Source organism: Kwoniella shandongensis, chromosome 3 (assembly GCF_008629635.2).
Source record: "Kwoniella shandongensis chromosome 3, complete sequence".
Classification (NCBI taxonomy): Eukaryota; Fungi; Basidiomycota; class Tremellomycetes; order Tremellales; family Cryptococcaceae; genus Kwoniella; species Kwoniella shandongensis.
This window is the reverse complement of record NC_089289.1, coordinates 999,512-1,027,404: the sequence shown is the minus strand read 5'-3', so window position 1 is coordinate 1,027,404 and position 27,893 is coordinate 999,512. Positions and strand designations below refer to the sequence as shown.

General features: G+C 50.6%; 9 protein-coding genes across 9 annotated transcripts; 5 read left to right on the top strand and 4 right to left on the bottom strand.

Annotated features, from left to right (window-relative positions):
• Positions 1-112: 112 nt before the first annotated feature.
• CI109_101752 (uncharacterized protein) lies at positions 113-3,581 on the top strand (the record flags this gene model as incomplete). The annotated part of the gene is made up of 6 exons (XM_032002316.1): positions 113-140; positions 211-351; positions 427-529; positions 586-706; positions 764-3,356; positions 3,433-3,581. 6 exons carry the CDS (start codon positions 113-115, stop codon positions 3,579-3,581), a joined length of 3,135 nt encoding a protein of 1,044 aa, XP_031863253.1.
• A 420-nt stretch (positions 3,582-4,001) lies between these two features.
• CI109_101751 (uncharacterized protein) lies at positions 4,002-5,661 on the top strand (the record flags this gene model as incomplete). The annotated part of the gene is made up of 3 exons (XM_032002317.1): positions 4,002-4,454; positions 4,532-4,558; positions 4,699-5,661. 3 exons carry the CDS (start codon positions 4,002-4,004, stop codon positions 5,659-5,661), a joined length of 1,443 nt encoding a protein of 480 aa, XP_031863254.1.
• Positions 5,662-5,915: 254 nt separating this feature from the next.
• Positions 5,916-9,773, bottom strand: CI109_101750 (uncharacterized protein; the record flags this gene model as incomplete). Its single annotated transcript, XM_032002318.1, has 4 exons — positions 5,916-6,276; positions 6,337-6,767; positions 6,821-7,241; positions 7,297-9,773. The coding sequence occupies 4 exons, from the start codon at positions 9,771-9,773 to the stop codon at positions 5,916-5,918; spliced, it is 3,690 nt and encodes a 1,229-aa protein (XP_031863255.1).
• Positions 9,774-10,261: 488 nt separating this feature from the next.
• On the top strand, positions 10,262-11,873 carry CI109_101749 (uncharacterized protein; the record flags this gene model as incomplete). Its single annotated transcript, XM_032002319.1, has 3 exons — positions 10,262-10,561; positions 10,615-10,748; positions 10,859-11,873. The coding sequence occupies 3 exons, from the start codon at positions 10,262-10,264 to the stop codon at positions 11,871-11,873; spliced, it is 1,449 nt and encodes a 482-aa protein (XP_031863256.1).
• Positions 11,874-11,952: 79 nt separating this feature from the next.
• CI109_101748 (uncharacterized protein) lies at positions 11,953-14,284 on the bottom strand (the record flags this gene model as incomplete). Its single annotated transcript, XM_032002320.1, has 16 exons — positions 11,953-12,006; positions 12,061-12,107; positions 12,157-12,237; positions 12,293-12,368; positions 12,423-12,434; positions 12,489-12,634; positions 12,692-12,733; positions 12,783-12,824; positions 12,875-12,890; positions 12,944-13,116; positions 13,167-13,322; positions 13,379-13,496; positions 13,557-13,757; positions 13,872-14,034; positions 14,099-14,116; positions 14,196-14,284. The coding sequence occupies 16 exons, from the start codon at positions 14,282-14,284 to the stop codon at positions 11,953-11,955; spliced, it is 1,434 nt and encodes a 477-aa protein (XP_031863257.1).
• Positions 14,285-14,587: 303 nt separating this feature from the next.
• CI109_101747 (uncharacterized protein) lies at positions 14,588-17,114 on the top strand (the record flags this gene model as incomplete). Its single annotated transcript, XM_032002321.2, has 10 exons — positions 14,588-14,599; positions 14,689-14,910; positions 14,995-15,420; positions 15,469-15,810; positions 15,875-16,117; positions 16,178-16,294; positions 16,356-16,499; positions 16,585-16,765; positions 16,846-16,857; positions 16,936-17,114. 10 exons carry the CDS (start codon positions 14,588-14,590, stop codon positions 17,112-17,114), a joined length of 1,878 nt encoding a protein of 625 aa, XP_031863258.2.
• Positions 17,115-17,473: 359 nt separating this feature from the next.
• CI109_101746 (uncharacterized protein) lies at positions 17,474-19,605 on the bottom strand (the record flags this gene model as incomplete). The annotated part of the gene is made up of 5 exons (XM_065967039.1): positions 17,474-17,587; positions 17,647-17,669; positions 17,734-18,255; positions 18,490-18,621; positions 18,756-19,605. The coding sequence occupies 5 exons, from the start codon at positions 19,603-19,605 to the stop codon at positions 17,474-17,476; spliced, it is 1,641 nt and encodes a 546-aa protein (XP_065823111.1).
• A 296-nt stretch (positions 19,606-19,901) lies between these two features.
• Positions 19,902-24,141, bottom strand: CI109_101745 (uncharacterized protein; the record flags this gene model as incomplete). Its single annotated transcript, XM_065967038.1, has 7 exons — positions 19,902-21,425; positions 21,491-21,649; positions 21,712-22,049; positions 22,106-22,383; positions 22,451-22,870; positions 22,936-23,234; positions 23,293-24,141. 7 exons carry the CDS (start codon positions 24,139-24,141, stop codon positions 19,902-19,904), a joined length of 3,867 nt encoding a protein of 1,288 aa, XP_065823110.1.
• Positions 24,142-25,888: 1,747 nt separating this feature from the next.
• CI109_101744 (uncharacterized protein) lies at positions 25,889-27,448 on the top strand (the record flags this gene model as incomplete). Its single annotated transcript, XM_032002323.1, has 10 exons — positions 25,889-25,931; positions 25,997-26,129; positions 26,181-26,249; positions 26,309-26,521; positions 26,573-26,665; positions 26,726-26,859; positions 26,915-26,996; positions 27,046-27,235; positions 27,293-27,348; positions 27,403-27,448. The coding sequence occupies 10 exons, from the start codon at positions 25,889-25,891 to the stop codon at positions 27,446-27,448; spliced, it is 1,059 nt and encodes a 352-aa protein (XP_031863260.1).
• Between the last annotated feature and the right edge of the window lie 445 nt (positions 27,449-27,893).

The following is a 27,893-nucleotide window of genomic DNA, read 5'->3' as shown; positions in this document are numbered from 1 at the left end:
CCGACCAGTATAGGATCAATCAACTTTTCAACGCTCGGCCCTCTCTGTCATTCTCATTCTCACAAACCTCCATACCACAATATACTGAGTAGAAAGTGTTGAGCTATACAGAATGGATACCAACGCTATCCAAATAGCAGGTACGTATGTTTCCCATGCACAACACCCGTAGTAACTGATATGACCCACTTTGTATTGTAATCGTAACAGTCCGAGTGCGACCATGGCACCCTGAGAAAGAACTGCCTTTCGTCCAAAGACAGATAACACAACCGTTCTTCCATGGCGATGGTAATTTCAGTGTATCACCTCAGAAGCCCGTGGCCCAAGGAGCATTGAGAGAAGTTGTTGGTGAGTCAAGAACACGAACACAAACATACGGAAGAGAGTACCGAACGCTGATATGTCGATGTCGTGTTGGTGTAGAGGTGATTGATGGTAGAGAACTTGATTTTGATAAGCCTCAAGAAGAAGGAGGAGGAGTGAAGAGAGGTGCACCGTCAGTGGGAAGACGATATAAGAACAGAAAGTAAGCTACCGCTTCACAACCGTGATGATGAAGTAGCTGATTGCCGTTCACCGCAGATATGTCTTCGATCAGGTGTTCGCAAAGGAAGCGAGTCAAGAAGATGTGTTCGAAAAGACTGCAAAATCGCTGCTGCCAGGAGTTTTAGATGGATACAATGCTACCGTCTTTGCCTACGGAGTGAGTGTTGTTGTTGTTGTTGTTGTGAGAGAGGAAACCCATGCTGACAGACTGTAGGCGACTGGATGTGGTAAAACACATACTATCTCTGGTACGGAGGAAGATCCCGGAATCATCATCCGAACTATGCGAGAGCTGTTCGACCTCGTTGAAGACACCAAACTGCAATACGATACATTTTTCGAGATGTCGATGGTTGAGATCTACAACGAGATGATTCGAGATTTGCTCAGCGACGATTATCCTGCTTGTCCCCCTGGCGGCTTGAAGCTGCTTGAAAACGAAAAGGAACGCGTCAAGGTGGACAAAGTTACGCTCAGACAACCTACCTCTGTGGACGAGGTCATGTCTCTCGTGATGCTCGGAAACGAACGAAGAAGTACTTCCTTCACTGCACGAAACTCGGTCTCTTCTCGATCACATCTCGTTCTCCAAATCAATGTCGGAAGGAACGAGCGAGGATCAGAGGTCGACGTCACCAATTCCAAAGTCCGACAACATTCGACTTCAGCTACTCTCTCCATCATCGATCTGGCCGGTAGTGAGAAAGCTTCGGTCAATAGGGGTCAACGTATGAAGGAAGGAGCGAACATCAACAAATCCCTCTTGGCGCTTAGCAGTTGTATCTCAGCCCTCTGTCAGAGACCCCTTCGAGGAGTTCGACCACACGTCCCTTACCGAGACAGTAAACTCACTCGACTACTCAAATTCTCCCTCGGCGGTAACTGCCGAACCGTTATGATCAACTGTGTCTCGCCCAGTTCAAGAGATATCGAAGAGACCAACAATACCCTTCTCTGGGCCGACAAAGCCAAAAAGGTTTCCACAAAGGTCTCCCGTAACACCGCCGGAGTCGAATTACGAACCGCCCAATGGATCCAGAAGATCGTCACGCTCGAAGCCACGATCAAATCGCTGGAACAACAGCTGGCAAGCGGTCAAAATGCTAGGTCTGGTTTGCAAAAGAGACGACTGGAGAAGGCACGAAGGGACGCACAGGAGGAGCTGGAAACAATTCAAGGCGATGTCGACTCATTACTCCCCGTCATTTTGGAGGGATCAGAGATGGATGCCCTCTGGAATGCGTCCGTTCTGCAAGTGGAGGCCCTTGAGACACGACTGCAGGATATCAACGTCGAGATCGCTTCGGGTAGATCGGAAGTCGATGCCCAAAGAGAGAAGGACCACTTGCGATCTCTTATACAACAACAGGACGAGGCATACCGATTCAACGACGAGATAGAAACCGGAATCAAGACGAAGAACATGAAGCACATCACTTTGCAAAACTCGCTTAGGAAGGCTGAGGAGAGGAATTTCGACGACGATCTTGCTGAAGCCAAGTATCAACATCTGCTCAAAGTGGCAGATCACAAGGCGCACGTTGCGAGGAGCGTAGCTGCTGCGAAGGAGAGGGGCCTTAGGGATTACATCGCTCAACAAGCCGACACTTTGACAAAAGCGGCATCGTTACTTTCTAGATTCTCTACGCTGTTAAACCACGAGATCATCACAATGTCCTCGACGAGCGCTACAGACGATGTGACCGCTTTGGTACACCGTCTGAGATCCCTTGGAACCACGGTCGACAGCAGCGTCGCGTCGCTCTTCGGTGAAGTCCCCTCCCCATTATCGGTTGGGTCTGCTAGGATTCCATTCTCCCTTGCTGCACCTTCCCCTCGTCGACCCTCGGTCCGAACAGGCGCATCACCAAAACGTTTCGCTCACCGAGTGTCACCCAAGAAGATACCTCCGGCGCGACCGAGCCTCTTCGCCAATGCGATTGCAAACCAGGCTTCTGCACCGGAAGGTAGCAAAGGCAAAGTCTTCCGATGGCCTGACGAAACCGGAGAAGGGAAGATCGACGATAGGTCGATCGCTCCTGATGCTCCGATCTTCTCAAGCCCCAGCACTGACGAAGTCAGCGCTGCACCGGACTCTTCATCATCCGATTGGGAGGATGTCAAACCATCTGCATCAATGATCCCGGCGGCACTTCGACCTCTACCAGTTTCAGCAGCCCCAATGGCTCCCTCGGTGCCTGTGGTACCTATCAGTACAGCCACTGCCGATGTTCCAGCTTGGAAGCAAATGCGAATGGCACGAGGATTGGTCACACAGCTTTTCGAGACGGTCGCTGAGGAAAGCAGCCCATCCTCCAAGTCGTCGACCTCTGGGCCAAGCCGATCGTCATCCGCCGGCCTTATGGGTCCTCCTGCCCGGGTCACCCGACCAGGTCCACTTGCCGAACTACACTCCGTCCCTTCCGCGCAACCATCACTCTCACACTCCACTTCTACCTCAAACTTGCTGAAACCTACTGCTGCCTCTGCTGCCAGAGCGATCACACCCCCAGCATCATCATCATTTGCCAGTGTCAAGATCAACATGTCATCCTTGCAGTCTACGGCGATGCTCCCACCAGCGATGAAGCCGACCCGTCGAGAATCGATGATCGGACCGGCTAGACATGACAGACCCAGGCAAAGGCTGAGTATGATTCCCGGTGCACATGCGCATCCTATGGACGCGTCGTTCTCGAGTCTCTCTTCGAAAGGATTACCGATGTCGACGAATGTGAATGCGTCTGCGCTGGCTGGAGGAGCGAGAAGGACGGACGGTCTCGGAAGACCACGTATGTCTGTACAGGGTGAGTAGCTTGACCATAGGTTCTTAGGAATCTAGAAGTTAGGGTCGTCACTGACTCACCTCACGACTTTTTTCAGCTGGATTTGGTGGCAATATGTCTATGAGTACGACAACAGCTCCAGCTCCAATGCCACGAGGACCGGGGTTGACTTCAAGACCCTCGATGAGCAAGCTTAACACGAGCGTAACTGCTGGCGATACGTCTTTGCGACCTGCCTGGAGATGAGGCGTGACGGCGATTTCGGATGAAAAACCCTGAGGAAGAGAGAGACAGGGAGAGACGGGCTTTCGTGGCGGCACAAGGACAATTCACTGGACATTCGACGCTTTTGCGTCACATATACATTTCGACGAAGTGATCTGTTTCGACACATGTACAAGTATGACGATGTGTATAGATATATGTTAGGCACGGCATGGATATATGGTGGTGCATTATTCACTTTGAGGGTTATGCCAGTCGAATACTCGAGTAGTCGACGAGAGGGAAATCATTCGCGTGCAGGGACGCGGGTCGAAGTTGCCACCGAGCTGAGACGCGAACGTGATGTCCTTCGCTATAACTGCTCTTCTTCCGTTCTTCACTCCGCTTCATCGAAGTAGCTCACGAGACGAAAGTTTGAGGTACGATGCCAAACACAACATCATGTCACACGCTCGCTCAACGTCAATAGCATCTGTCTCGACTTCGACTCCGATACCTATCAATCCACTCGCACAAAATGCAACATTACCCCACTCCCGAGGTCGTATCACCCAAAACCAGCGTCTTAAACTACGATATCCGTACCCACTCATCTTGTTCATACTGCTAGATGGGCTATACACCATCCACAATATCCTCTCGCTATCGAAGATCGACCTCACACTCACCCGAGCAATCTCGTCGGCCAGAGTTACGTTCTTGCTCTTCGTAGTAGGGATCTCAAGAAGATGGAGAAGTAGAAGTGGTTGGATGATCTTCACTACGGGTCTTAGCATATGCGGTGGGGTATGGCAAGTCTGTGAAGGGGTTCTGAGAGGTAGTGGTCGGGGTCACGAAGGAGTTGGAAGGGATGGTGGGACAACGGCAACGGGAGGGAAACGGTTCTTGCTTGTGGTGAGCTGTTGGCGAAGCGTCGAAGTCACGCTTTCGTGTGGGGAGCGTACTGACGTGAAAATTGTAACCATGGGTAGTCTACGACGTTTGCGGTACTGGAATATGTGAGTCATGCTCTCTTCGCCCTGACTATCACTCTATTCGAGAGAAATTTCCTCCATTCATCAAACCAACTGCGCTCGCATCCCATGATCATCGCAAGGAGTATAACCTTACTGATGCTCTCCTACGTCACCTATCCCAGCTGCTCTTTCTCCTCTTACTTCGACTCTCTCCCCCTATTCGTGCGACATCACAGTCCCTCCGTCTCCCTTCTCACGCTCATGCTCATGGACGTACAACTTCGCTCTCACGAGCTGCGCACGTGCATGCGCAAACTCCATTATCTGTCCGATCAATCCGGCTACGTGAAGGCGACGGCGGTGGGGGGCCGGACTCGCCTACTTCTCCTTTGAGAGCGACATCTATTGGCTTTGGAGCTGGAGCTGCGGGAGCTAGGAAGGAGATGCATGCTAGACATGTGAGTAGAGGTACGATGAGGAGTTTTAGGTCTGCCACGGTAGTTGAAGGAGGAGGAGAAGGTGGGGCGACGGGGACGGGTAATGAGGGGCGAGTCCCGGTTCGCGGGGATGAAGATGTGTTTACGTCGGGTGACGGAAGAGGTCAAGTGCAAGTTGGATCAGACCATCATGAGTCTTACGACGACGAGCCTGATGAGGAATACGACGTGTATTCGGATGATAGTCAAGACGAACACGGACACCATGATGAAGCCGAGTCCGAACTCAACCACGAGCAAGTCCACGAATTCGAGCAAGACCATTTCGACTCCTCGCACTTGTACTCTGAGTCCGACTCCGACTCTGAAGTTGACTTTGACGACACATCCTCATCCATCTCCTCTTCTTCGATAATAGATCTCCCTCCTCCACTCTCTCCATCTGCACTCCCAATCCCGCTAAATCATCCAGTTCTTCAAACTAGTCAAAGTATCGCTTCGCATCTTTCTACAGCGCTAGAAAATTCTGCTTCGCCCTTACTTGGTGCGGTGGCAGTGGTGAGAAGGTCGAGGTCTGCCAGGTTGTTGGGAAGGAGTTGGGGTACGACCGAGTCGCCCCTTGTCCAGCACTTGGGTGGGCAACGTCCAGGACTAGGAGAGGAGGGAGAGGATGTGGAGAGGGGTGATTATGGGACTTTTCAAGGATGAATTGAGCCAAAGTTGGATACCAGCTGTATCGTTGTATAATTTACTTTAGATCTGAAGTTCCTTGTAGATTCATTTATAAAACTTGACACTCTAGAAAACACTCGTACTGCGCCTGCTTCGTCATACCATCCTGCGTCACAAGGTACGATGCCAATCATTCGTCTCTTGAGCCATCTAGATGTTGACATGGATAATCTACGCATCTCGTGTATGTATATTGCTACAACAAAATCTCTAATTTATACGATGCTATGCTAATTGATCAACCTCACCACACTGATCTTCCCCTCTACACTCCCTTCACCTGTCTCGTAACTCCCCTTGCCGGCCCTCTTGAATGCCTCTGCTCCCTTCTCGAACGGAACCACACTGTCCACCATCGGTCTGAAAATCGCCATACAAGGTTCTTCCATGACATCTCTGTAGTCCATACCTGAGGAATCGACTTCCGGTTCTCCAGATGCGACAGGTGGCAAGTATTCGAAAGAGATGAATTTCGATTCTTTTCGCTTGGAACCGAATGCCGCTCGAAGGGTTTTCAGTCCTGATGGTCGGGATGTCAGACCTGGTGGTGGCGAGGTGACCGTTGATTCTGGACGTTGAGTAGAGACGAGTCTAAAAGGAAATTGATATTTGTTAGCTTAATTCGCACACGGAAAAGCCACATCCACTCACTTCCCACCATCCTTTAACATTCTTCGAGCGGTATCATAAACCCTCTGGCCACCTCTATCGTCAAACACAAGGTCCCATCCACTCTCCTCCATATTGATCATCACCGCCGCCGGCGAACCCATCAACACGCCCTTGGCACCGTTCGCCAAACATTGTCGGTGAGCATCGTGAGAATCGTCTCCACCGGCAATGACAGCAGTGACGTTGACTCCTGCTCGCGACAACTCTTGGCATATCAATGCGCCGATACCGATGTGAGCGTTCATGATCAATGCGCGGGAATGACGGGTGGTATGGGATCGAACAGCTCGAGCTGCAGGAATGCCTTGTAGAGGAAGAACAGATAACTGCTCCAATGACAATTGTGTAGGGAATGGAGCGCGGGATATACGACGACGGTCGACGAGGATATACTCGGACAAGGCTCCGCTCTGAAAAAATGGGCATCAGCTTCAAGCTCAGCTTACTTATTCGACCAACCCACCTTCTTCACGTCCAGAATACCCATCACGATATCGCCCCTGACGACCTCTTTCTCATCCGTCCCCACAACCAAAGCTCTGCCTACGAAACTTCTCCCTGGCACCCATTTCCCGATATCCCCCCTACCCTTCTCCTCGAGTAATTTGATATCCATATGATCGACGGCAACGGCATAGATCTGCACCAACAGTTGAGAACTGCCAACCTTGGTAGGCGGTTTCAGGTGCGACGTGAAATCAACTAGAGGTGGAAGTTGATCCCGGAGATGGGCAGGTGTCGCGGAACCATGACGATGAAAGGTCGTGCTGAGTGTAATGGAAGCCATGGTAGCATGAGGCATGCCCAGGGATCGGCTGCTGATCTCGTTTGCAGCTTTGATAGGGTTTGCAGGAATATAAGCCCCGGTCGGCAAGAAGAGGTTACTATGTGGATTGTCAGTGATTAAGTCATGAAACCAAAGGGGAGTCGGAAACTCACGTGTATCCACCATTTCCTCCGTGATCCCTTCCGTGCGATTCCAACAAGACTCCTTCGCCGTGGCTACTCCCTTCCCACTTCGATCCTCCACCTTCCCTTCTGAACCCCATGACGGATCGTGATCTTCTCGGCGGTAACTCCGGCACATCGTCGTCATCGTCCAATTGATCCGCAATGCCAATCTCGCTCTTTGCTCTGAACATGCTCGATCGCCTGGAAGCAAAGCCTTCCTGCACGGATTTGCGACGGCTTTTTCCAGATTCGGACGGCGTAGGGAGGTAAGTCTTATCCGAGTCTTGGGCAGTCATTTCGGGAAGAATAGTCAAGAGATCAGGATTAAGGAATGATGGTGGATTGAAGGTTGATCGAGGGGTTTGGCTGGCAGGGTTAGGCGACGAGGGTCTGGAATAGTAGGAAGTTGGGGACATGGGACGAGGTGACGCTGGTTGTGACATCGCTCGGGAAGGCGGTCGAGAAGTCGTCGATGGCGCTTCATGATGTTGCATGGAGGGAATTCGCGCCACGGGGAAGGCGAGACTTCCTGGCGCCGGTGGTAGTGGAGGTGCAACGTCATCATATCGTTCGACCTGTCTTAAACCCTCATCTCGCACTTGTGTGTCACTGAGGCGACTGCTCTGACTAGCCTCGCTCGAGTATTCGCGATTCAGGTAGGACCGACTGGGCACAGGCCCATCGGACATTTGCGAGTATTCGCTGGGCGAAGAGTCACGACTTGGAGGGCGAAGGCCGTTCTGACTCCCTTGTACACTGTTTCCTCCGAGCTCAGGTCTGGCACCGTTGAGCAATTTATCAAAGGTGGCCAATTGCGAAGCTGCAGGTAGGGGTGTAAATCGAGATTGTCGTACTGGCGCCTGCTGAAAGTTCGTCCATCCATCTCCACCCGCTGGCATGAACATCGTAACTGGAGTGCTTGCACCCGAACGAGACTTGGCAGAAGAAGCAGCGGCTGCTGCCCATCCACCCTTCCCATATCCGCTAATGCTACCTCGCATACTGCCTTCACCAATTGGCGCTGAGCCGAACGAAGCCTCCGATGTAGGTCTCGAGGGCCTTTGATGAACAATAAAATCGTCAAATGCGTTTCGTGATTTGCTGCGGGTGGTCGACTGTCGTGATACAGGTCGATTTCCGACGGAGGATGTGGATCTACCAGCAGCTGATCTACCATCCATTGACGGAGGTCGTGACCATGCTTGACTGTGCGGTCTGGAAAACGTTCCGCTTGGTTGTCGACTGCGGGGTTCCCTCTCTGCTGCTTCATATTCGTCGTCCGAGCCCGCTTGACCGGAAGCACTCTGCCCATCATCATCAAGGTGTGGCTGCAAGCGTGGGTCAGAAGATATTGCGGAGGCAAAGTCTAGCGTCGGTGATGGTCGTAGGGATATGGGGCGGTCAGGATGCAGCGATGAGGAGTTCGAAGAGGTTGGTTCGGAATGGAACGGCGACGTTTTGGGATCGGGTAGCGGCGCAGGAGTAGGAGGAAGGAAGTTGAATGAAGGTGGTGGAGCGATCAGTTGTGGTACTGGTTTAGGGGTGGTAGCAGTCTCGGTTGGGGTGTTCTCATTAAGATCCAGCGAAGAACGTGGTGTATAAAATACCTCATCTTCATCATCCGTTTCTCCTTGTGCAGATGTGGTCGATAATCTCCGATCCTTTAGCGAGACTGGTGGAGGGACAGTCGTGATCCGGATTGGAGGTGGGACCGTGGTCGACAAGTTGTAGCTTGAGACGCCGGAGCTGGAAGGCGTGGCGAAAGCCAAAGGATCTTTGGTGATTGTTATCGTTGGTCGAACGGGTCTCGTGCCGGCTGGCGGTACCGATCTGTGCTGTATCGCAACAACAGGGGATAATGGTGGGACAGGGGAAGAGGCGGCAGATGATGATGTCTCGCTATGTCGAGAATGTATAGGCGGCGGTGCGGTGAGCGACATCGTGGAGGTGGGTGACGACAGAACAGAGCTAGCATTGTCATTCATGACTGACCGAGGCTTCTTTTTCTTCTTCTTGACAGAATTCAACTTGGCGCCGTGCTCGTCGTAAGTTGGCAAGGACTCCTTCTTTCTTCTCGTTGCTCCTACTGCCGACCCTGCAGGCGAGTGATGTACCAACGCACCATCCCTCAGACCGACACTGCTGGCAACTTTTCTAGCAGGTTTTGGGAATCGTGTTCCCAACGAGATGGCAGGCGCATCACTCATCGCTGAAGCCGAGACCGTTGAGCTTGGCCCTCGCGCTCTCGGTCGACTTGGTCCAGCTTCCACTCCATGTCTTCCGTCGTCCTTCTGAAATCCGAGATGCACTCCGTTCTCTATCCTGCTCGAATATCGAGAAGCGGGATAAGACGATTCGCTCTCGTTGTCGTCTCCGTAATCTGCCCATGGTGACGTAGCGTATGGATCAGCATAGGAGCGAGTCGGTTTTCGGAGAACCGATTGCATGAACGTCGGTCTCGGCATGTTGGTGATGGGACAAGGAGGGAGTGTCGGATATGAGAAAGGGAAGAGAGGTTGCAGAAATGGATTGAGACCGGCTGGTTAGTCGCGAGTAAGGACTGTTTACGCCAAGCGAAGCCGATGACGATTTAGTAGGGTCGTTGCTGTTCCGCAGAGACCTTGAAAGAACGTATCCGGACAGGAAAATCAAGTCCAAGTAGGCATGTAAAGATGGTAAAGGTACAATATTATCAGCGGAAATGGATGGGGGAAAAGGAATGTCAACAGTAAACGAAGAGTGAATGGACGGGATATGAAAAGGCTAAAAACATTACGAGAAACATTCGATTGAACTGAGAAGCTGCGGTACGACGCCTCAGACGTCAATCTTCCTTCTCTCGGCATAACAACCAACCATATCAAGCCCGTTCAATCATACCATACGAGCGCTATACATACAGACCACTTCTAACTACACTGGTCCAATGTCTCTATAGACACAAGAGGGGGCAATGCTTACTCCCCCTTATCACTTCTCAATCGTCACCGTCCCTTCTCTTCTCAATCCCTCCACCAATGCCGAGCATGAAATCCTGTATCGAGGGTCCCTCCCCGCTCAACGGAACTTGTCCTTTGTGAGGAGGTTACGATTGAAGACTATCGTTGTATTGAGGAAGAAGGCCTTGAAGGAAGATGATCCATTCATCGTCTGGGCGAAGAAGAGAGGGGTTGATGTGAGGTGGATCAAAGCGGAGGAGATGGGAGAAGAGAAATTGGGTATGGGGAAGAACGAAGTGGGAGAGGTGTTGAAGGTGAGTGATACTTTGACTGATGGAACCACAAGCTGACTTGGTATGCACTTTAGATCATCCTCAACCCCTCGAGCTACCCGCTGTACATAGCAGACGTGGATGGGATATCGCATACTACTCTCGTGGTGGCTTGTTTGCGAAAATTACAAGGATGGCATATAGACTGTATCATTGACGAGATCTGTCGGTAAGTTTGGCGTCTCAAGCTCAGTCCATCGACTGCTTCCTACGCAAGCTCCTATAAACCCATCAACATCTACAGGACGGTCATGCTGATTTTTGTCGCCGCATGCGCAGCTTCGAACCAGACCACGAAGACCTCCCCTTGGTTTCCTTCATCACCTCTTACCTTTCCCCTTCTTCCTCCTCCTCCTCGGCAGCCAGCACATCATCCTCTGATCCACCATTCACGCTTCCCCCACCTCCTTTCCCAACATGGTTATGGCCCACTCTGCCCTCATCTCGACCACCCGTACAATCGCGCGATCGATCGACGTCCTCGTCCGGTTCCTCTGCGCCTTCCCTATTACCTTTCCCCCATCCGTTAAATACACGACGACATCCGACGATGCGTCTCACTTTCCCAACATTACCCACACCTCCTTCTGCAAGCTCGCCAATCCTCTCACCTACTTCACAACAACATAATCCATTATCCCGCACACCCTCTCGAAGGGACAAATTCCCAACCCTACCTTCCCCTCATATCTCTTCGGCAAATGGTCCAAGTGGCACTGTGGACGATATTGCTGGAGGAGGGTTGCTCGGCTCAGCGGCAAATATCGTCACGGCGGGATTGACAGGGATGGCGAATGTCCTCGTCGGTATCAATGCCGAAGAAGAGAAAGAGAGAGAAAGGGCTATAGCAAAAGATAATAACAAGATGGGAGATGGGTCAAATCGACTTGGAAGACAAGTCAGCTTTCATGGCGATCATGAGCGGAATCAAGGTCGATCACAAGCACAAACACAAGCGTCAGGTGGGGTCTCATCTACGCTTGGCGGTATCTCAACAACGACTGAGAGAGATATAGCTGGAGTCGGAGCTGGACCATCTTCCACAACAAGCTCCTCAAGTCCTGTCAAACTCAGTCGAGAACCGACCATCTCTTCGTCAGATTACACAGCCGAAGACGGTTCGGTCAGTCCAAGCACGTCAACGGATGGTGAAGATGATGGTGACGGAGAAGAGGACGATTACGACGAAGATGAAGATGAGGATTATGATGATGACGAAAATGACGATGACGACGAGGATATACAGCCAACTTCACAATATATCAGTGCGTTGGATCTGGCTGGATTTGGGTAGAACTGCATACTGCATCTTGCCGCTCAAGTACGAACTGTGTCTGCATGCATCATCTGTGTAACTATAACCCCTCGTGAGCCTAGTCTGATGTAGCAGCAAGCTCGTACATGTATGCACCGAGGAGTTTGGTACCCTAGGACACAAGTGTCAGCGTGACGCGACGAGTATACTTGGATACACCACTCACCCTGATGTAGTTGTCGGTGTCGATCTTCTCGTTTGTGGAGTGAGCACCTGGAGGAGGGTCAGCATAAATGTATGCTGGATCAGCACCGCGACTTACCATCGTCACCACGACCAACAGGGAGAAGGAGAACGTTCAAGCCGAGGATGTTAGCGAAGTCGAGAGTGACGGGGATGGAGCCTGCGTTATGAGGTGTAAGCCAGACTTCCTGCCATAATTGCCTAGTCGCACTCACCTCCCTCTCGGGTGTAGTCGGGTGTTTGTCCGTAAACGCTCTCGGTAGCCTTGTGGGCAGCTCGGTAAGAGTAGTGCTGCAAGGTAGATCAGTGTCATAATTCTACGCGCGCTCAGACGAAGTCACACACGTTGGGGTCGGCCTGTGAAACACTATGTCAGCTCCATCTCCTAGACTCCAGTGATCTTCGGCTCACAATCCAAGGTTCACCGCCGTGAGTCAAGTAAACGTCCAACTTGTTCTTTGATCCAAGCTTGGCGAACTCGTCTTGGACGAATTTGACAACGTAGTCGGTGACGCTCTTGATGGTAAGGTTGGGGACGAGTCGGATGGAGAACTTGCCTAAATCGCAGGTCAGCAACTGTACATCCAGGTGTCTTTTACTACTGCTCAACTTACCCTTGACGGAGCAGGGAATGACGGTCTTGGATCCAGGGGCGGCTGTTCTTTGGTTAGTGACACTCGCTTCCAACGATGAGGAAACACTTACAGAAAGCACCCTCGATACCGTGCAATGACAAACTCGGGTTTCCTACCGAAATATATCAGTCCTGGTCCTCTCGAACTTGTATAATTACGCACGCATTCGGCCCATGAGCTATATGTATCTCGTCAGCGCGCGATCCTCTCTTCTGTGTCATGTCAACTCACAGTCTTGACAGTGTCGTCGGAGATGGTAACGTCACCGCCAACGGCAGAGTGAATATCCTTCATCTCGAAGTGGATGGCCTCAAACTTGGCCCGCTCGTCATCAGTAACAGGAGCAATGAGCTCCTTGATACCGGGAATGAGGATTTCTCCAGCGGGAGTGACGAGTTTGGACACTGTTCAGATCATATCAGCTGCGTTCAATAACTCGCCACACGAAACTTACTGAGAGAGATAAGGTCGGTCATGGGCTCGTGGACTGTACCACCGAAGACACCAGAGTGGAGGTCTCTGTCGGGTCCTGAAACCTTGATCTCGTAGTAGTTGATACCTCGGAGACCGTAGGTAAGACAAGGGGTCTTGGTGTCAAGCCAGTAGTTGTCTGTGCATATTTGTCAACCATACGGTCTGCGGACCAGTAGGATGAAGGGAGCTGACCTGAGATACACATGCAGTCGGCACCGGCAAAGAACTTGTCCTTCTCTGACTCGATGAACTTGTCGAGGTTGGTCGAACCGTTCTCCTCCATACCCTCGAAACACATCTTGAGGTTAACCTGTATTCAGAACATTGACGGTGAGCAGAGATCCTCGTTTCTAAGTTCGCCGATACTGACAGGAAGCTCAATACCGAGGTTCTTGTGCGCCTCCAAGACGTTCAACCATCCCATGACGGGACCCTTGTCATCGGTTGATCCTCGACCGTACAGTTTACCGCTGCCGTTGGGGTCGGGAGTCAACTCAAAGGGAGGGTAGAGCCAGCCGTCCTCCTTCAAAGCGGGTTGAACATCGTAGTGTCCGTAGATGAGGAGGGTTTTCTATGATGAATCACGCCAATGCACGTAGTCAGCACGTCATGCTTCACCTTTGAGATAACGATATTATCTATGAAAGGATGGTCATAACCGGGAGTTGGCAAGACATCTACTCACCTTCTTGGGGTCGTTGCCGATCTGACCGATGATGACGGGAGGGAGGTCGACCTCCTTGCCCTCGAGGGAGTGAGTACCGATCTTTCGCTTCTCAGCAGTAACACCGAGGTCGGCGAGTTGCTCCATGAGGAAGTCGGCCATCGCCTCGACATCCTTGACGTAGCTGCAACGGGGGCGGGGTCAGCAGGGAAACACAAATATGCAGATGGTGATGAAAACAAGCCTACCTAAGGTTTCCAGAGACGCTGAGGATCACGCAAAGTCAGAGGTCAGTCCGTTGAGGCTACAAACTAGTGCCTAAGCCTAGGTCTATCTCAAACTCACGAAGCGATGGAGACGGCCTTGGACAATCGCTGGATGTAGTCGGCCTGGTGGTCATCGACATAAGACAAGAACTTGGGGTTGGCAGCCATTTTGAAAGATTCGCGATTAGGTAGATATGCTAGAGTACGGTGTTCAGAAGCTGTCAATGGGTGGGACAGGCTAGTAAGTGTGGATGAAGCAGAAAATAGAAGAAAGAGCGAGGAGGGAGAGGTAGAAAGAGTGAAATCGGTTAAGTTACCGCATGGGTCACAATAGACGACAGTACAATCACGTGACCATTCAATCCGCGTGGCAAAACCTCCACCTGGTCCGTCCACTTCGCTGGAGTCCAAGCCAATTGAAAGGTTGTTATTTGCTCTTTCTCCCGTCTTTCTCTTTACGCTTTCTCCCCTATGAACGAAAGAGTAGCTTCATACCTGATTAGTCAAGGGTAAATACTGTATTAGCTTCGGCCAATTGTCTCCCAAGCTTTTCCTCCCTTTGGGGCCTATAGAGAGCTCGAGAAGAAGAAAACAAGATGCGGTCCTACACCCCTCCTCTTCCGCTCACGTTGTCGTCACAAACTAACCCTATACGAGTGAACATACCTAGTCTAATCCTCAAGAGAGGATCAAAGCTTCTTCCACCTCCTTCTCCTTCTCCTTCACCTCCCCCTCCCCAGCCAGTCTCAATTCCCAAAACCTATCAAATTGTCGAGGAGACTACTCACCCCGAGGTACTTACATCCTTTCTAACTGTCCCCCAATCTGACTGACTCTCATGCTATTCCTACTGATGTATTTCTGGTTAAATCTGATAGCAAGTCAAGGAAAAAGTCTCTGCAGACCCGTTTGTTATTCTCGGCCCTCAAGTAGGCCAATATATGGAACTTTCAAGCTCTGAAGGCAGTTCCGGGACTACTCGTACAAAAGCGCCTCCATCCTCTCCCATGAAGCATCATGAGACCGAGCGGAGAAGCTTCTCGTGTTACAACCTTCCTCCTTCACCGATTCATCCTTTAGTAAGGATGGAAAGACCGCTCATTTCGTCTCCGAAGAGCGAACCCATCGACTGGGTCGAGTATTCAACGCACGTCAAGGAACTAGAAGGGTGGGATAAGATCGAAGGCGATAGCCAGTGGTCGCATTCGAATATATCGGATGGATCAACTTTCGATGATCCGATCATAGTGACTCCTAGTGGTCCCCAAGCCTCCAAGGCTAGTGCGGTAACTTTACAGGACGTGGTAAGCATCATTGTTCACTTCAGCGACCAGTAAGCTAACCTGTACTAGATTGCGATGCTCAATACACCTCGCATCGCTGTCACCCTGCCAACGCCTCCTCCTTCCCCTCCAAGGTTCGGCAAGGCGATGAAATCACCCGAGCTGTCTACGATAGAGTCGATGTCATCAGAACAGTCTTCGGTCTGCAACCCCAATGCAGAATCCGCGCATCAACCTGCCGAAGATAACAATGTTTCAGGCAGACCATTGATCCTCAATACACCACTACCAGTTGAACGCCTAGATCAAGGACAAACAAATTTGCAAACATTCTCACAGGCTGATCCACGTTGCTGTGCATGTGGTCGTGTTGATGATATGGCTACAGCGAAACGGCTGATCCCCTGTGGAGTAAGTCGGATTTTTGAATAAGCTCGAACAGCCAATTGAATCAGCTAATCCGACGCGTATGCAGGATATAACCTGCTCTTCGTGCTTTTCTTCAAGTTTATCAGCCGTATCTGTTACAGGGGGTCATTCCAAGTGTCCGAAATGTTTCAATCAAGTCATTACTTTCCAGAACTTATCACCGACGCCGATTCACACTCGCTTTGACCCCCGTCCTAGCTCGACATTGTCTAAGCTGCATTCCTACCCCATCCCTGTGGCCAGAAAAGAGGGAGAATCTGTGGTCATGAGGATCGATAATGTGGCTTGGGTAAGGCAGCGGATCACTGATGCGAAGACGAGCTAGCTTATGTGGCGTCCTTTCTTGCAGGACTTGACCCCGGGTCAGGTAGAAAGCTTCCTCCCGCCTAACACGCTGTCCAAATGCGTTCCTGTACCGGTACACATCCTACTAGATCGATTCGACGGCAAGACAAGAGATTACATGGTGTGTCTGCTGTATTGCCCATGGAGGAAACGGAAGAGCGGTAGTGCTAATGTGGTCACAGTACATCGAGGCGGATTCAAGGGAAGCGGCTCAGTTAATCCTCCAGACTCGTCAAAATACGTTCATGCCAGGTGGACCCCTCACTGGCGGGAAGAAGCGACCAGTCACCATCCTGATGGTCTCGTACGAAGAGCTTGTCATGGAGGTGAGAGGCGATCTTCTCACCCCCACCGATTGTTGGAGAATTCGTAGCGACTAATGGGACAATTTGTGTTGATTGGTTACTCTAGCTTCGCCCTCGCTCGTCACAAGAATTACATAGTCTCTTGGGACTCTGTCAAGCTGCTATCAGCCCAATACCCAATAGTACAGCGAGGTTTGTCAAATCTCGGCATGGACCCTTTTACGCTCTGCTCTCAATCATGAGCAAATTGAGTGGGAAACAGAGTCCGACATATTGGGACTTGTTTCGTGAGTGGAATGTCTCCCTCCGTGCGGGACTCAGTATATTGCAATTCTGAAAGACTGACATCGCGATTCCTCTTTGGCAGATGTTGCATCTGGTCAGTCTCTTCCCCCGTCTATTCTATATACATTGTCGAGGTGCTGCTTTGTTGATAAACGGTGTAACTTTTTTGTAGGAGCCATCTCAACCCTCTCTAACGCCATCTTATCAGCTCAGCACGATCAACCACTCTTCTACTCACCTACGACGGACTACCTCCCGGCTAATTATGAGGAAAGTGACGAGACGATGAGGGATAAGCTCATGATCATGTTTGAGAGGTGTTTCGGTTTAGCCAAGAAGATCGCGGTATGAGACGAGAGGCGCGATTCAGCCTGGTGACTACATCCAGTCATGATTTGTCGTGCGTCCGTTGTCTTGCTTTGTGTGTTCCCTCAATGTTGTAACATCCATCCATTCGCACTTGTCCACAGTGTACCAATCCCATCATTTCTTTCATAGCATTCATAATCATAACATAGCATCGTGTCATTTCATTATATATCATTTCAGATCCACATCGCAAGAGATGTATCCTGTTCTCCCAATGTCTCCTTCTGCCATCTATGAAGCTCACTGCGTGACTCTGTACTGGACATTGATATTCCTTCCAGATCGTTGTGTAGGCATCACGCCTTCCGCTCCACTTCCTGTCTCTGACGGTTCAGATGAATTCAGCTACTCTTTGCTTCGGGCAGATAATTTAGTCGCTCCTTATCCCTTTCCTTGACAATCGTTGGACCGGTATTGATATCGTATACGATCCCTTCGATGCCCCATCTCCATATCTGCCCAATAAGCCCGCACATGAGCTTGATTTCTTCGCGTCCGCGATCGGTACACTTACAAGATATCGTCTTAGCTCTTTGTCTGCAAACACAGAGTCAGTTACTGGATCAGATCCTGTTCAGTCCTAGATTGCAGATGGACATACCTTTTGGTCTGACAGTTCTCCATTCTTCCACCTCGGGCTCGCCCCTTCCATCATCATCGTCGCTCATCCACTCTCCTACTTCCTCCACACCCACTTGTTCCTCCTCCCTTGTTATCCTCTCATCATCATCATCACTCCCGCTCAACCCTTCCTCTTGCTTGCGCATCTCATCTTGCGCTCGCAGCCTATTCACCGCTCTCGTTCTCTTATCTAACCATCTTTTCTCATCCTCCGGTCCACCTTTCCCAACCAAGAGCGAGCTGAAAATCCTAAAACTATCAGAGGCATATACTCCCGACCCATGGAAAATCTTGACGTCCAATTTGGCAGGTAATGGTGAAAGCGGAAGTGATTGCGATTCGTCCGCGGGTGCGTGAATCGTGTGGATGGGGGAAGTTGTCGGTGTAGTACTGAGAGGCCAGGCTAGGTCGAGATATTGACGTGAGAAGCGGATGAGAGATGATGCTCTTTGGTTGTATAGACCGAGAGGGTAGAGGAGTTGAGAGAGGTCTGTGATGCTTGCTGAAGAAGGCCGATTCATTAGCTCAGGACAGACAAACAGCCGAACTACGGCCAAACACCAGGAATGGGATAGAGGGAATATTGAGAGTAGGAGTTGAGCTGGGTCAAGGAAGCAGTTCGGTTCGTATCCAAAGTAGGCAAGACAGTGATGGGGATTGAAACACGAGCAGTCGGTGAGAAAGAGCAGTGCCATCACCGCCACTCGAAGGTTTGAAAACTCGACTATCCACTCACCCTCAGCCATGATCTGGGGCGTTGGCCATCGTCTCAACAATACCTCCAAAACAGGTCGTGCTTGTTTCCCACTCGTAACATTCAGAAGACTAGTAGCGACGAGCATCTTCCATGGATCATGGCGGAGTTTTTCTGCAGAAAAGTGAGGTGGATCAGTAATCCGGTATATGCAAGTCGAAGGGGAACCTCAACAGGAAGGAAGCAAAAGGGGAGGGTGGAGATTGTTGATTGATAGAATGAGGACTGATCCCCTGAGTTGTATTCACCTTGTATCAGATGTATCTTGCCAACAGGCTCGACTACCCCCTTCTCATCCTTTGTCAGCACCTTATTGCCCTTCTCGTCGAGCCCATGCACTCTTGTCGTAGGTATCTCAACCACCACTTCTTTTCCTTTCCCCTTGCCCCTGCTCTTTGCCGTACTCGCACTTGCAGCTGCATTTGTGGTCTTACGTTTCTTCTCCGTCACTTCTACATTTCTCAAATTGGTATTCGCTTCCCCTACACCTTTCCGTTTTCCCTTCCTGGAGACTGCCAATGCCCGCGGTACACTCTCTGGCGTAGGTAGATGAGCTTGATCATCCAATTTGCGTCTACTCTTCCGACGAGGTATAGGCGTTATGGGAGGACTGATCGGTCGAGCTTGATCTCGATCTCGTTTGCGCTTCGTTTCAAGCTTCACTCCTTCCTCTCCTTTCTCACCGTTGCGATGATGATGATCTGCCCTTTGCGGTGATCCTAAGATCTCTTCGTTCAGATCCTCATCTCGAGTACTTCGTCGGGTCTTCATGATTTTCGAAGCGAAATATGGCGAGACGATATTCTTCCCACTCGTTGGTTCAACGTCTCGGTCTGAAAGGTCACGTATCGGCGTTGACGATGATCTGTTCACAAATTCCGTCTTTCCATCGATCGTACTCGATCCTGATCCTGATCCTGATCCGGATGGAGAGGTACTGCCCTCGCTCTCACTCTCGCTCTCGCTGACTAACGCAGGATTAGAACCCGTCTCCCCCAAGTCAGATTCCAGATCTTCGTGTCGGTTGATTGAAGGACCTCGGATCAGCGTCGAGTGGTCGAGGTAGTATCGACCTAACAAATCTAGTGCACGGAGCATTGTCAATCTCGCTCATCGTACAGTTAGATTCAAGTCATAGGTTTAGATAAGTTTGGTTTTACATGATCAGCGACGGAATGACGTCGAGCGTCAAGAGATAGCAGTGGTAATCTCGATCGTTACGTTACAAAGGGGAAGCTTAAAGTGGAGGTTGTCCGGAAGCTCGGAGGTTGGACTTGTCGCTCTATCGGTGACCCCATATGCTGGTGGAATCCAAGTAATCGGTCTAAGGTCAAGTTTACATGCATTGATACAACAAGATTGGGTACAACATGATGTTCTAGAGCTACACAATGTCATATCCTCAGACCCGCACCGAATCCCTCTTCGCAGATCTTATCGATTTCATCCCTGAATCCTCTCCAAACAGACCACCACTCACTTCCTGCACCTGCACCTGCCCCACTGCCCTCTTCCTCTTCCTCTTCCCGGTTATGTTCTTTCTCCTGTCCCTTCCAGCGCTCCCTCAATAGCAGTCTCATCCACATCAACACCTCGACGGCCCTCTCCACTCCTCCTACACCACCTTGATCTCCTACACATTTCTTCAGATACGTCAACACTTTACCCGCATCTCTCCCCGCTGGTCCTTTTCCATTTCTCGACTCTATCCACTTCTCAATCGTCCCTTTCACATCTTCTATATCCGTCGCATTCAACAAACTAGGCGGTTTGGGTCGATTGATCACTATTCGAGGTCCTAGTCCTGCTCCCGGTGGAGGGGGAACCGATCCTGCTCTTGACGATTTGGTAGGTGAGACAGACATCGCTGACTGTTCACGAGATCGTGATCGATCTCCTACCATCGCGGGTCGCCTCAGGATCCGTCTTTGTCGAGCTTTCCTTCTCTCCTCATCTACAATCTCCTTTCTCATCTCGTCTGGTAGGGCACCAAATACCTCTGGGTCAATACCCAATTCTCTCAACTCCGTCACTTCGTACATCCCACCAATGAGCTCACGTTCCACACCGCCCTCGCCCGAACTCGGACCAGTGAGATCCACCACTTCTTCGTGAGCTTGTGCTTTTGCCCAAGCACCAAACAATGGTCTTTCCGCAAGTGCACTCGCCTTCATCTGCGTCTTGGTCTTCGGACGCAATTGTCGTGTAATATGCGCCGCTTCGTGCATCGTTGACTTGGCAGGTGAAGTCGTGGTGGCTCTGGTACCAGCTCGTGTGGTTGAAGGTCCAGCCGAAGCATTGGGTCTCTCAGAAGTCGCCCGTGAGGTATCGCGCTTCTGGCGAGCTAACGATTGAGCGTGATCACGTTTTACTTCCAGTTGTAGTTCTGGTGGAAGCGCAGCGAGGAAATCGGGGTCGATTTCATCGGAGCCAGAAGCAGAATCGGGATCGAGGATGGTCACAGCAGTTGGTTCTGCTTGGGCCGCCTCCTCCATGAGGGGCGAGACCGATCTCGCCTGATCATCTTGAACGTCTGTGACCGTAGTTTTGGTCTCGGGTTTATGAACATGAACAATTGACAAAGCTTCTTCAGTTGCTCGAGCGACAGGAAGGGTTTCCTCCTTGTGTGGGACACTTGGTGTTTCGCTCCTCTTCACTGCTGTAGTCCCCCACTTCCTCGCAAAGCTCAAAACGCCCTGTCCCGCTTCCCTCTCTTCCTTCTTCTCCTTCTCCGAGTCCAGCTTTGTGACCTGTATCCCGACGCCTCGGAGCTCTGCCGGATCAAGACGCATCGCTCGTAGCAACTTGACACTCTCTTGTCCGAGAATCTCGGGGTCATCAGTCGGTCCACCTCCGCCCCCTCTTGTAGAAATGGGGGCAGACCGATTGAACGTTTCACACCATCCGTGACCGAGGAACTGTCCCAATGTCAGCATCGCGACGCAACGTGTCAGGACGGATCGGGAGGGAAGAGTGTACTCACTTTAGGTGGCTCGACTGGAGCATCTGGATGTCGTTTCAACAACTTCAGTGTGATCTGTCTGCCTTTGACGCCGAGGTTCACCATCCTCTTCGATACTTCCGCTGCAAGGTCTGTTACACAAATCTCGGCTTGGTCTTGGTTCTGGAACCGGATTCCATACTGCAGCCTCTACTTATCAGTATTCGGAACCATGGTCTTTAAACCCCCAAAGCGACACTCACGTTCATTTCCGCGCTAACACTTTTCCTCGCTTTATCAGCTTCCAGCTTCCTGTCATCGTGACCTCTCAGATAGCCCCAGAGCATCTCTCCCGTCTTCGGCCCTAGTACACCTCTGAATGCACCCTTACTTATTCCTAGTAGCTCTTCCACATTCGTCGTGCCGAACTTTTCCTCGATCTTCGACTTGATCGAATATCCTATGGAAGGAAAATCTTCGACATCGAGGGTCCCGAGGAAGGATGGGATTGCAGGTGGAAGTAGGTGGTATATCCCTGCAGGTTTGGCATGACGAGTTGCGAGTTTCGCCAGGAGGATATTGTGGGATATACCGATACTCACTAAGATAGCTATATTAGCTTGCGTTTCTGAAATGATGGACATGCGACCTGCTCACCTTCACACCCATCCGTGAGCTTACGGACGTCGTCTCTGATCTGATCAGCCACTTCGACTGCGGGATCTCGAAGAGGTTTCGGCCTCTTTTCACCAGCATCATCCATTTCACACGCTTCTTCCACCTCTGACTCTTCTGGTGCCATCGCTTTGGCCGCAACAGCGCTTGTCACGTCGATCAGGGCTTCGTCCACACTGACTGCTTGCAGTTCGTCCGCGTAGCCCATCAAGACAGTGTAGAACGCTAGGGAGTACTTTTTGTACGTCTCGAATTCGTATCTGCGCATGGAACATCACCATAAGCATGATGACCTATGGTGATGGTCGGGACGAACTTGCCACTCACGGGATGGTTTGGAGTTCGTCTCCGACTAGCTGTCTCGCTCGACCCAGACTCATTCCATTCTTGACTCCTTTCGCCCTAGCCTCATATGACGAGCTCGCAATCTCCGATGTACTACTAGCCCCTTTCCCTGCTTGCGAGTGGCAAACTACCGTAGGTTTCCCCTTGAGATGTGGTCGAGTCGCGACTCCACACGAGACGAAGAAACAGTCGAAGTCTACGTGGAATATCACTTTGTCGGTTCCTGAGGAGGCTGTAGTCGCTGTAGTACCAGCGAGCCGCGAGGGAAGGGTCGAGTTGGCGAGCGAGAAAGGAGCGATCGTGTTTGTGGATGGGTTGGAAAGGGACAGCTCTTCCGATTGACGTTGAGCATCGGCGACAAGTACTTTAAGCTCGGCTTTCCAAGTCGAGAGGTGGTGTAATCTACCATCAGAGGTTAGCAAGCCAAGTAGATACGTAACTCGACGTTACATAAAACAGGAACTCGCCGACTATTCTGGTAGTATCCATCAATAAATCCCCCTTCGTTGCCCCTCTCAGCGGTGTTCTTCAGCCGCCACTCTTGGTTCTTCAAGGCTTTCGCCGCATTCTCATTCGACTCCGTACTATGGTAGAACTCCCAAACACCTTCTGGTTTCTGTATCTTGGGAGGGACAGGTGAAAGCTTGCCCTCAATGTCTGACTCGACCTTGCTTGGGCTAATGGGGATTGGGATGGGAGTAGCTCGCATAGGTGTTAGGAGTGTTCGTCGCCCAACGGTAAGAGGCTTGATCGGGGTGACAGCGATCTTCACACGATGAAAGTCAGCAGACGACTACCTACCCATGGAAACAGTTTAGGCTCACCTCGTCTGATTTCACTACTACAGGTTCTTCCACTGGCGGTGATTCCTCTTTGAGGGGGATCTGCGTTTCTTTTTGACTAGTTGCTGGCTGCGACTTCAGAAACCCTTCCATCCCTTTTCGACTTCCTTGCTCCCACCCTCCTTCTATCTGCAACTTCCATCTGGACCAATCAAGAAACTTCTCCTGTTTACAACTCTCCAAGATCCAACCCTCTCTGACCACCTTGTAGTTCTTGAACTGGTTGAACTTGCTCAACGTCAACATTGGTGCGATGATGTATTTCACCATCCCTTTACTTCTCAAGACAGGTCTGACTTCTCCTCCGCGTTGCAGTATCATCTTCCTCAGTTCCTCCATTGGCGGATGGGTATTCCCGTTGATATAGAACGATTGTCCAGCGAAGATCTGAGGAAGTCCAGATGCAGCTGATGCTAAGGCGATATCCCGATTTTGAGTTTGTACTTTGATCTCCTTCTTGCGCATGTAGTCGCCAATATCACCGAATTTGTTAGGTGCATATTCGGCATTGGCAAGGTAGGCGTGAGGATCATCTTGGTTGATTGGATCGGTTCGATTAGGTAGATAGGAGAGGGTGGTTCTCGACCCGACATCGGGAGATGAGAAGCGTGGCCGTTTCGCCTCGATGATGGGTTTCAGCTCGTCGTCAAATCTGTTGACGTCGAGGTCGAGATCGAAATCGAAATCATAGTCGGAGCTGGGATCATCTCGATGCCGTTTCAGCGGCGGAGAGGGGATTGGTAACGTTGCTGCTTCTGTCCAAAAAGTGGGCGAAGAGACTGGGAAGGAGGATTGTGTAGGGGGAGGCGATGTCCCCTCTGTCTGAGTCATACTTCATTGGGGTAGGTGAAGGAAGGAGAGATGAGATTTCGATGGGTTGAGCAAGGGTTAATGCAGTGAATCAGTGGATGTCAACAACACGCCCGCGATTTTGAGAACATTACAAGTCGGGAGTCGTCGTCAGCTTTCCCACGGTGGACCAGTGGAAAGACGGGTGAGTTCAGGACATGATGATCGACAATCTTCTCTTCGTCTTCCAACGAGATTCCGTTTCTTCCGGCTGGATAGAGAGGTGACCCACATGCTGCATAGTAGTGCTATGTGTCAGCATGCATACCTGTAGATCATACATGAGCTGTCCCTGTTTGCCGCTGCAGCACATAACAATGCAACAATGCAACACTACAACAACCAACGCATCAAACCATCCCATAAACACAGGCACCCGACCAAAAGAGGAAATGGTTGTTTCTCTCATTGTTCTTCCACGTGGCAATTGCCGCTGTGGTGAGAGTGAACCCTGCGTTTCAGCCTTTGTTTGTACCTTTTTCTCCACTTGTACTACTCCGAATTTGGGAAAACTCATGTTCCGGTCCCGAGGTTCATTGTTGTTATTGTCCGTGTCCTTGTCCTTGTCCTTGTCCTTTGCCACTGACCACTGGCCATTATGGGTCTATGCATATATCCATATACACTGCTGCACATGCACCGAGCACACACCTCCGCTCTCCTTTTCTCCTGTAAATCCGGATTGACCTTTGTAGTTGAGAGGGAGTGGGAGAGTGAGAACCTGCAAGATTGACTTGCAAGAGGGGCTTGGCTTGAGTGTAAAGCTTATTTTTTCCAGTACTTGAGTATTTTACGTACACCAATTCCAGATCTCGTCATTCTTCCTTTTAGAGTTTTCCTCCTTGTCCCATTCTACATTACTCGTACATCACATCCTCGTTCACTGGAACTGGAACTGGAGCAATCTCTCGTCAAAGTACTCTACCGATTCACTTCGTCTTTGATCACGAACCATTCTCAGTCATCAATCATCAATCATCAAAGTGAATTGCTACCGTACCTTTCTACTCCTCAAATTGATCGACGCTCGGTCCTCCTTCATCTTAATTTCTCAAGGGTGAAACAAAGCTCGGACGCTCTTTTTCCACATCCCTTTCTACCCCGAACCTCGTTTCAACAAGGCCCTAGCTCGTACACCACATCTCTGCTCTATTCTGTTCAAACGCAACATCAACCTCGCAGCTTGTCATTTGGGACATATACCACGCTACATCCACGAACGCTGGATCACTTCCACACTCACTCTCGCACGACCGCAAACACCGAATACGAGCACTCCATCCCTTCGGCTGTTCCCTCTTCTTGACGACACATCTCTCCCTCTCGCAACACGAACGGATCAACCCCTGGGGGGCTCGTGTAAGTGCGTATCAGCAAGGACTTTTACGATCGAACTCGGACACACGTACCACTTCGGGAGTAAAAGGACGGGAAGGAGACACAAAGCCACAGAATTGCGAGGTACCTGTCGGTCAAAGGCATTAGAGTGAGTAATCATTCTACTTTCGGATACATGATCTCCCTTTGATGAGAGAGTGCATGGACCGTCTACTTGAGAGGAATACGTTCTAAAGATATCAACGCTGACCATCACTCGACTCTTTGTCTCGCGCAGCAAAGGTCACTACGCACTGCCTCTCTCTAGCCAATTTCATTCAATATTCATTCATCTTGATCAATCCTTTTCCTCGCCACTACTGTCCATCGATCCCTCAACACAACCGCAAAGATGGGTTGCACTCAATCTACTGAAGATGCTGCCGCCAAGGCTCGTGAGTGACTGGCTCCTTCTACAGGGGTACTAGGCGCGGTGACTGATGCGTTGTGCGACCCATAGGAAACGCTGAGATTGAAGAACAACTCAAGCGTGATCGAGCCAACCTTCGAAATGAGATCAAAATGCTCTTGCTGGGTGCGGGTGAATCTGGAAAGTCGACAGTCTTGAAGCAAATGAGGTTGATCTACAACAAGTGAGTGGTCTGTGATACCTTCGTCCATAGATCCTTGCTGACGAACTTTAGACCATATGATGTCGAGGAAAGAGATAGTTATCGAGAGATCGTGTATTCCAACACTGTCCAGTCTATGCGGTGAGTCGACTAGCAACAGGCAGATCAAGGTCACACTGCTGACTCGTGTGTCCGTCCAGGGTGCTGCTGGAAGGTGTTCAGGGGATGGAGATCCCGGTCAGCCCAAACAATCAAGGTCGTTGGGAGGTCATCATGGCCGCACCACCCCAAATCGAAGGAGACGTGTTCCCTCCGAAGTTGGCGGATGCCGTTGCGGGCCTGTGGAAAGACGAGGGTGTGCAACTGGCGTTCCACAGACGGAATGAATTACAATTGAACGACTCGGCACCATAGTGAGTGGCTCGTCGCGTCATATGTCACAGTTGCTCACACCTGGCTTCTAGCTATTTCGACGCGATCGCTCGAATCGCTCAACCCGACTACATGCCTTCAGACCAAGACATTCTCCGTGCCCGAGTGAAGACGACAGGTATCACGTGAGTGATGTTCTGCTTTTTACTGCTCGTAATCAATCCTGACTCTCGTCGTTATTCCAGAGAAACTCATTTCAAGATCGGGGAGTTGACTTACAAACTCTTCGATGTCGGCGGTCAACGGTCTGAGAGACGAAAGTGGCTCAACATCTTTGATTCTGTCACTGCTCTCGTCTTCCTCATCGCCATTAGCGAATGTAAGTAACGTTTCTGTCTGCGCTTAGCCAAACGGTACTGATTTTTGCCCTCCAGACGATCAAAAATTGTATGAGGATGAGACAGTCAACCGTATGCAAGAGGCAATGACCTTGTTCGAGTCTGTCGCCAACTCCAGGTGAGTCAAATTAGGAACACGACGAACTTTTTGCTGAGTCCCGTGGTAGATGGTTCACCAAAACATCTATCATTCTGTTCTTGAACAAGATTGATCTTTTCCGAGAAAAGCTTCCTGTTTCCCCATTAGCGGACACCTTTCCCGACTTCAGAGGCGGCGCAAACTACGATGCGGCGTGCTCTTTCTTACTGGAGAAGTTTGTGGGCCTAAATAAGAACCCGTCGAAATCGATCTATGCGGTGGGTATTGGCGCTGAGCTGCGGGCGAACTTGAAGGCTGATGTTAGTCATTTACAGCACTACACCGATGCGACAGATACAAAGGCGTTAAAATTCGTCATTTCTGCTATTAAGTGAGTGTTGTCACACACCTACACACCTTTCACTGCTGACGAATGCCTTTACAGCGATGTGATCATTCAGGTCAACCTGCGGGATTGTGGTCTTCTATGAGACTCGCATGCCATTGTTATCCTTCTTTCTGCCCGGCCCTTACAAGGCTCATATACGCGCTTTGACTTATATTGTAATAATTCACTCTCGCTCGCACAATGCTACGACGGAGCCATTTTTTTATCGAATCAGGAACAGGAGGAATGATCGTTTGTATATAGTGAATCCGGACTTGATGAGGCGAGAGGACAATTCGAGGCATGGCATTGGGAGCGACGTTGTAGATATCTGCTTGCTGTGAGACGACATCGCTCTCGACATAGAAGACATGCATACTCCCTACTTTGACTTCTGACCTCGCCCAGCAATGAATCAATGTTCATCTCAGTTGGTGGAAGTGTTGCCTGCCCAGTGCCACTTTTCGCCGCTCGCCCAGTATCGCAAGCGTCATCCCTCCTTTTCCCTCCACTTACGAGTTCCACCTCGTCCAACTCCTCTGAGCGGG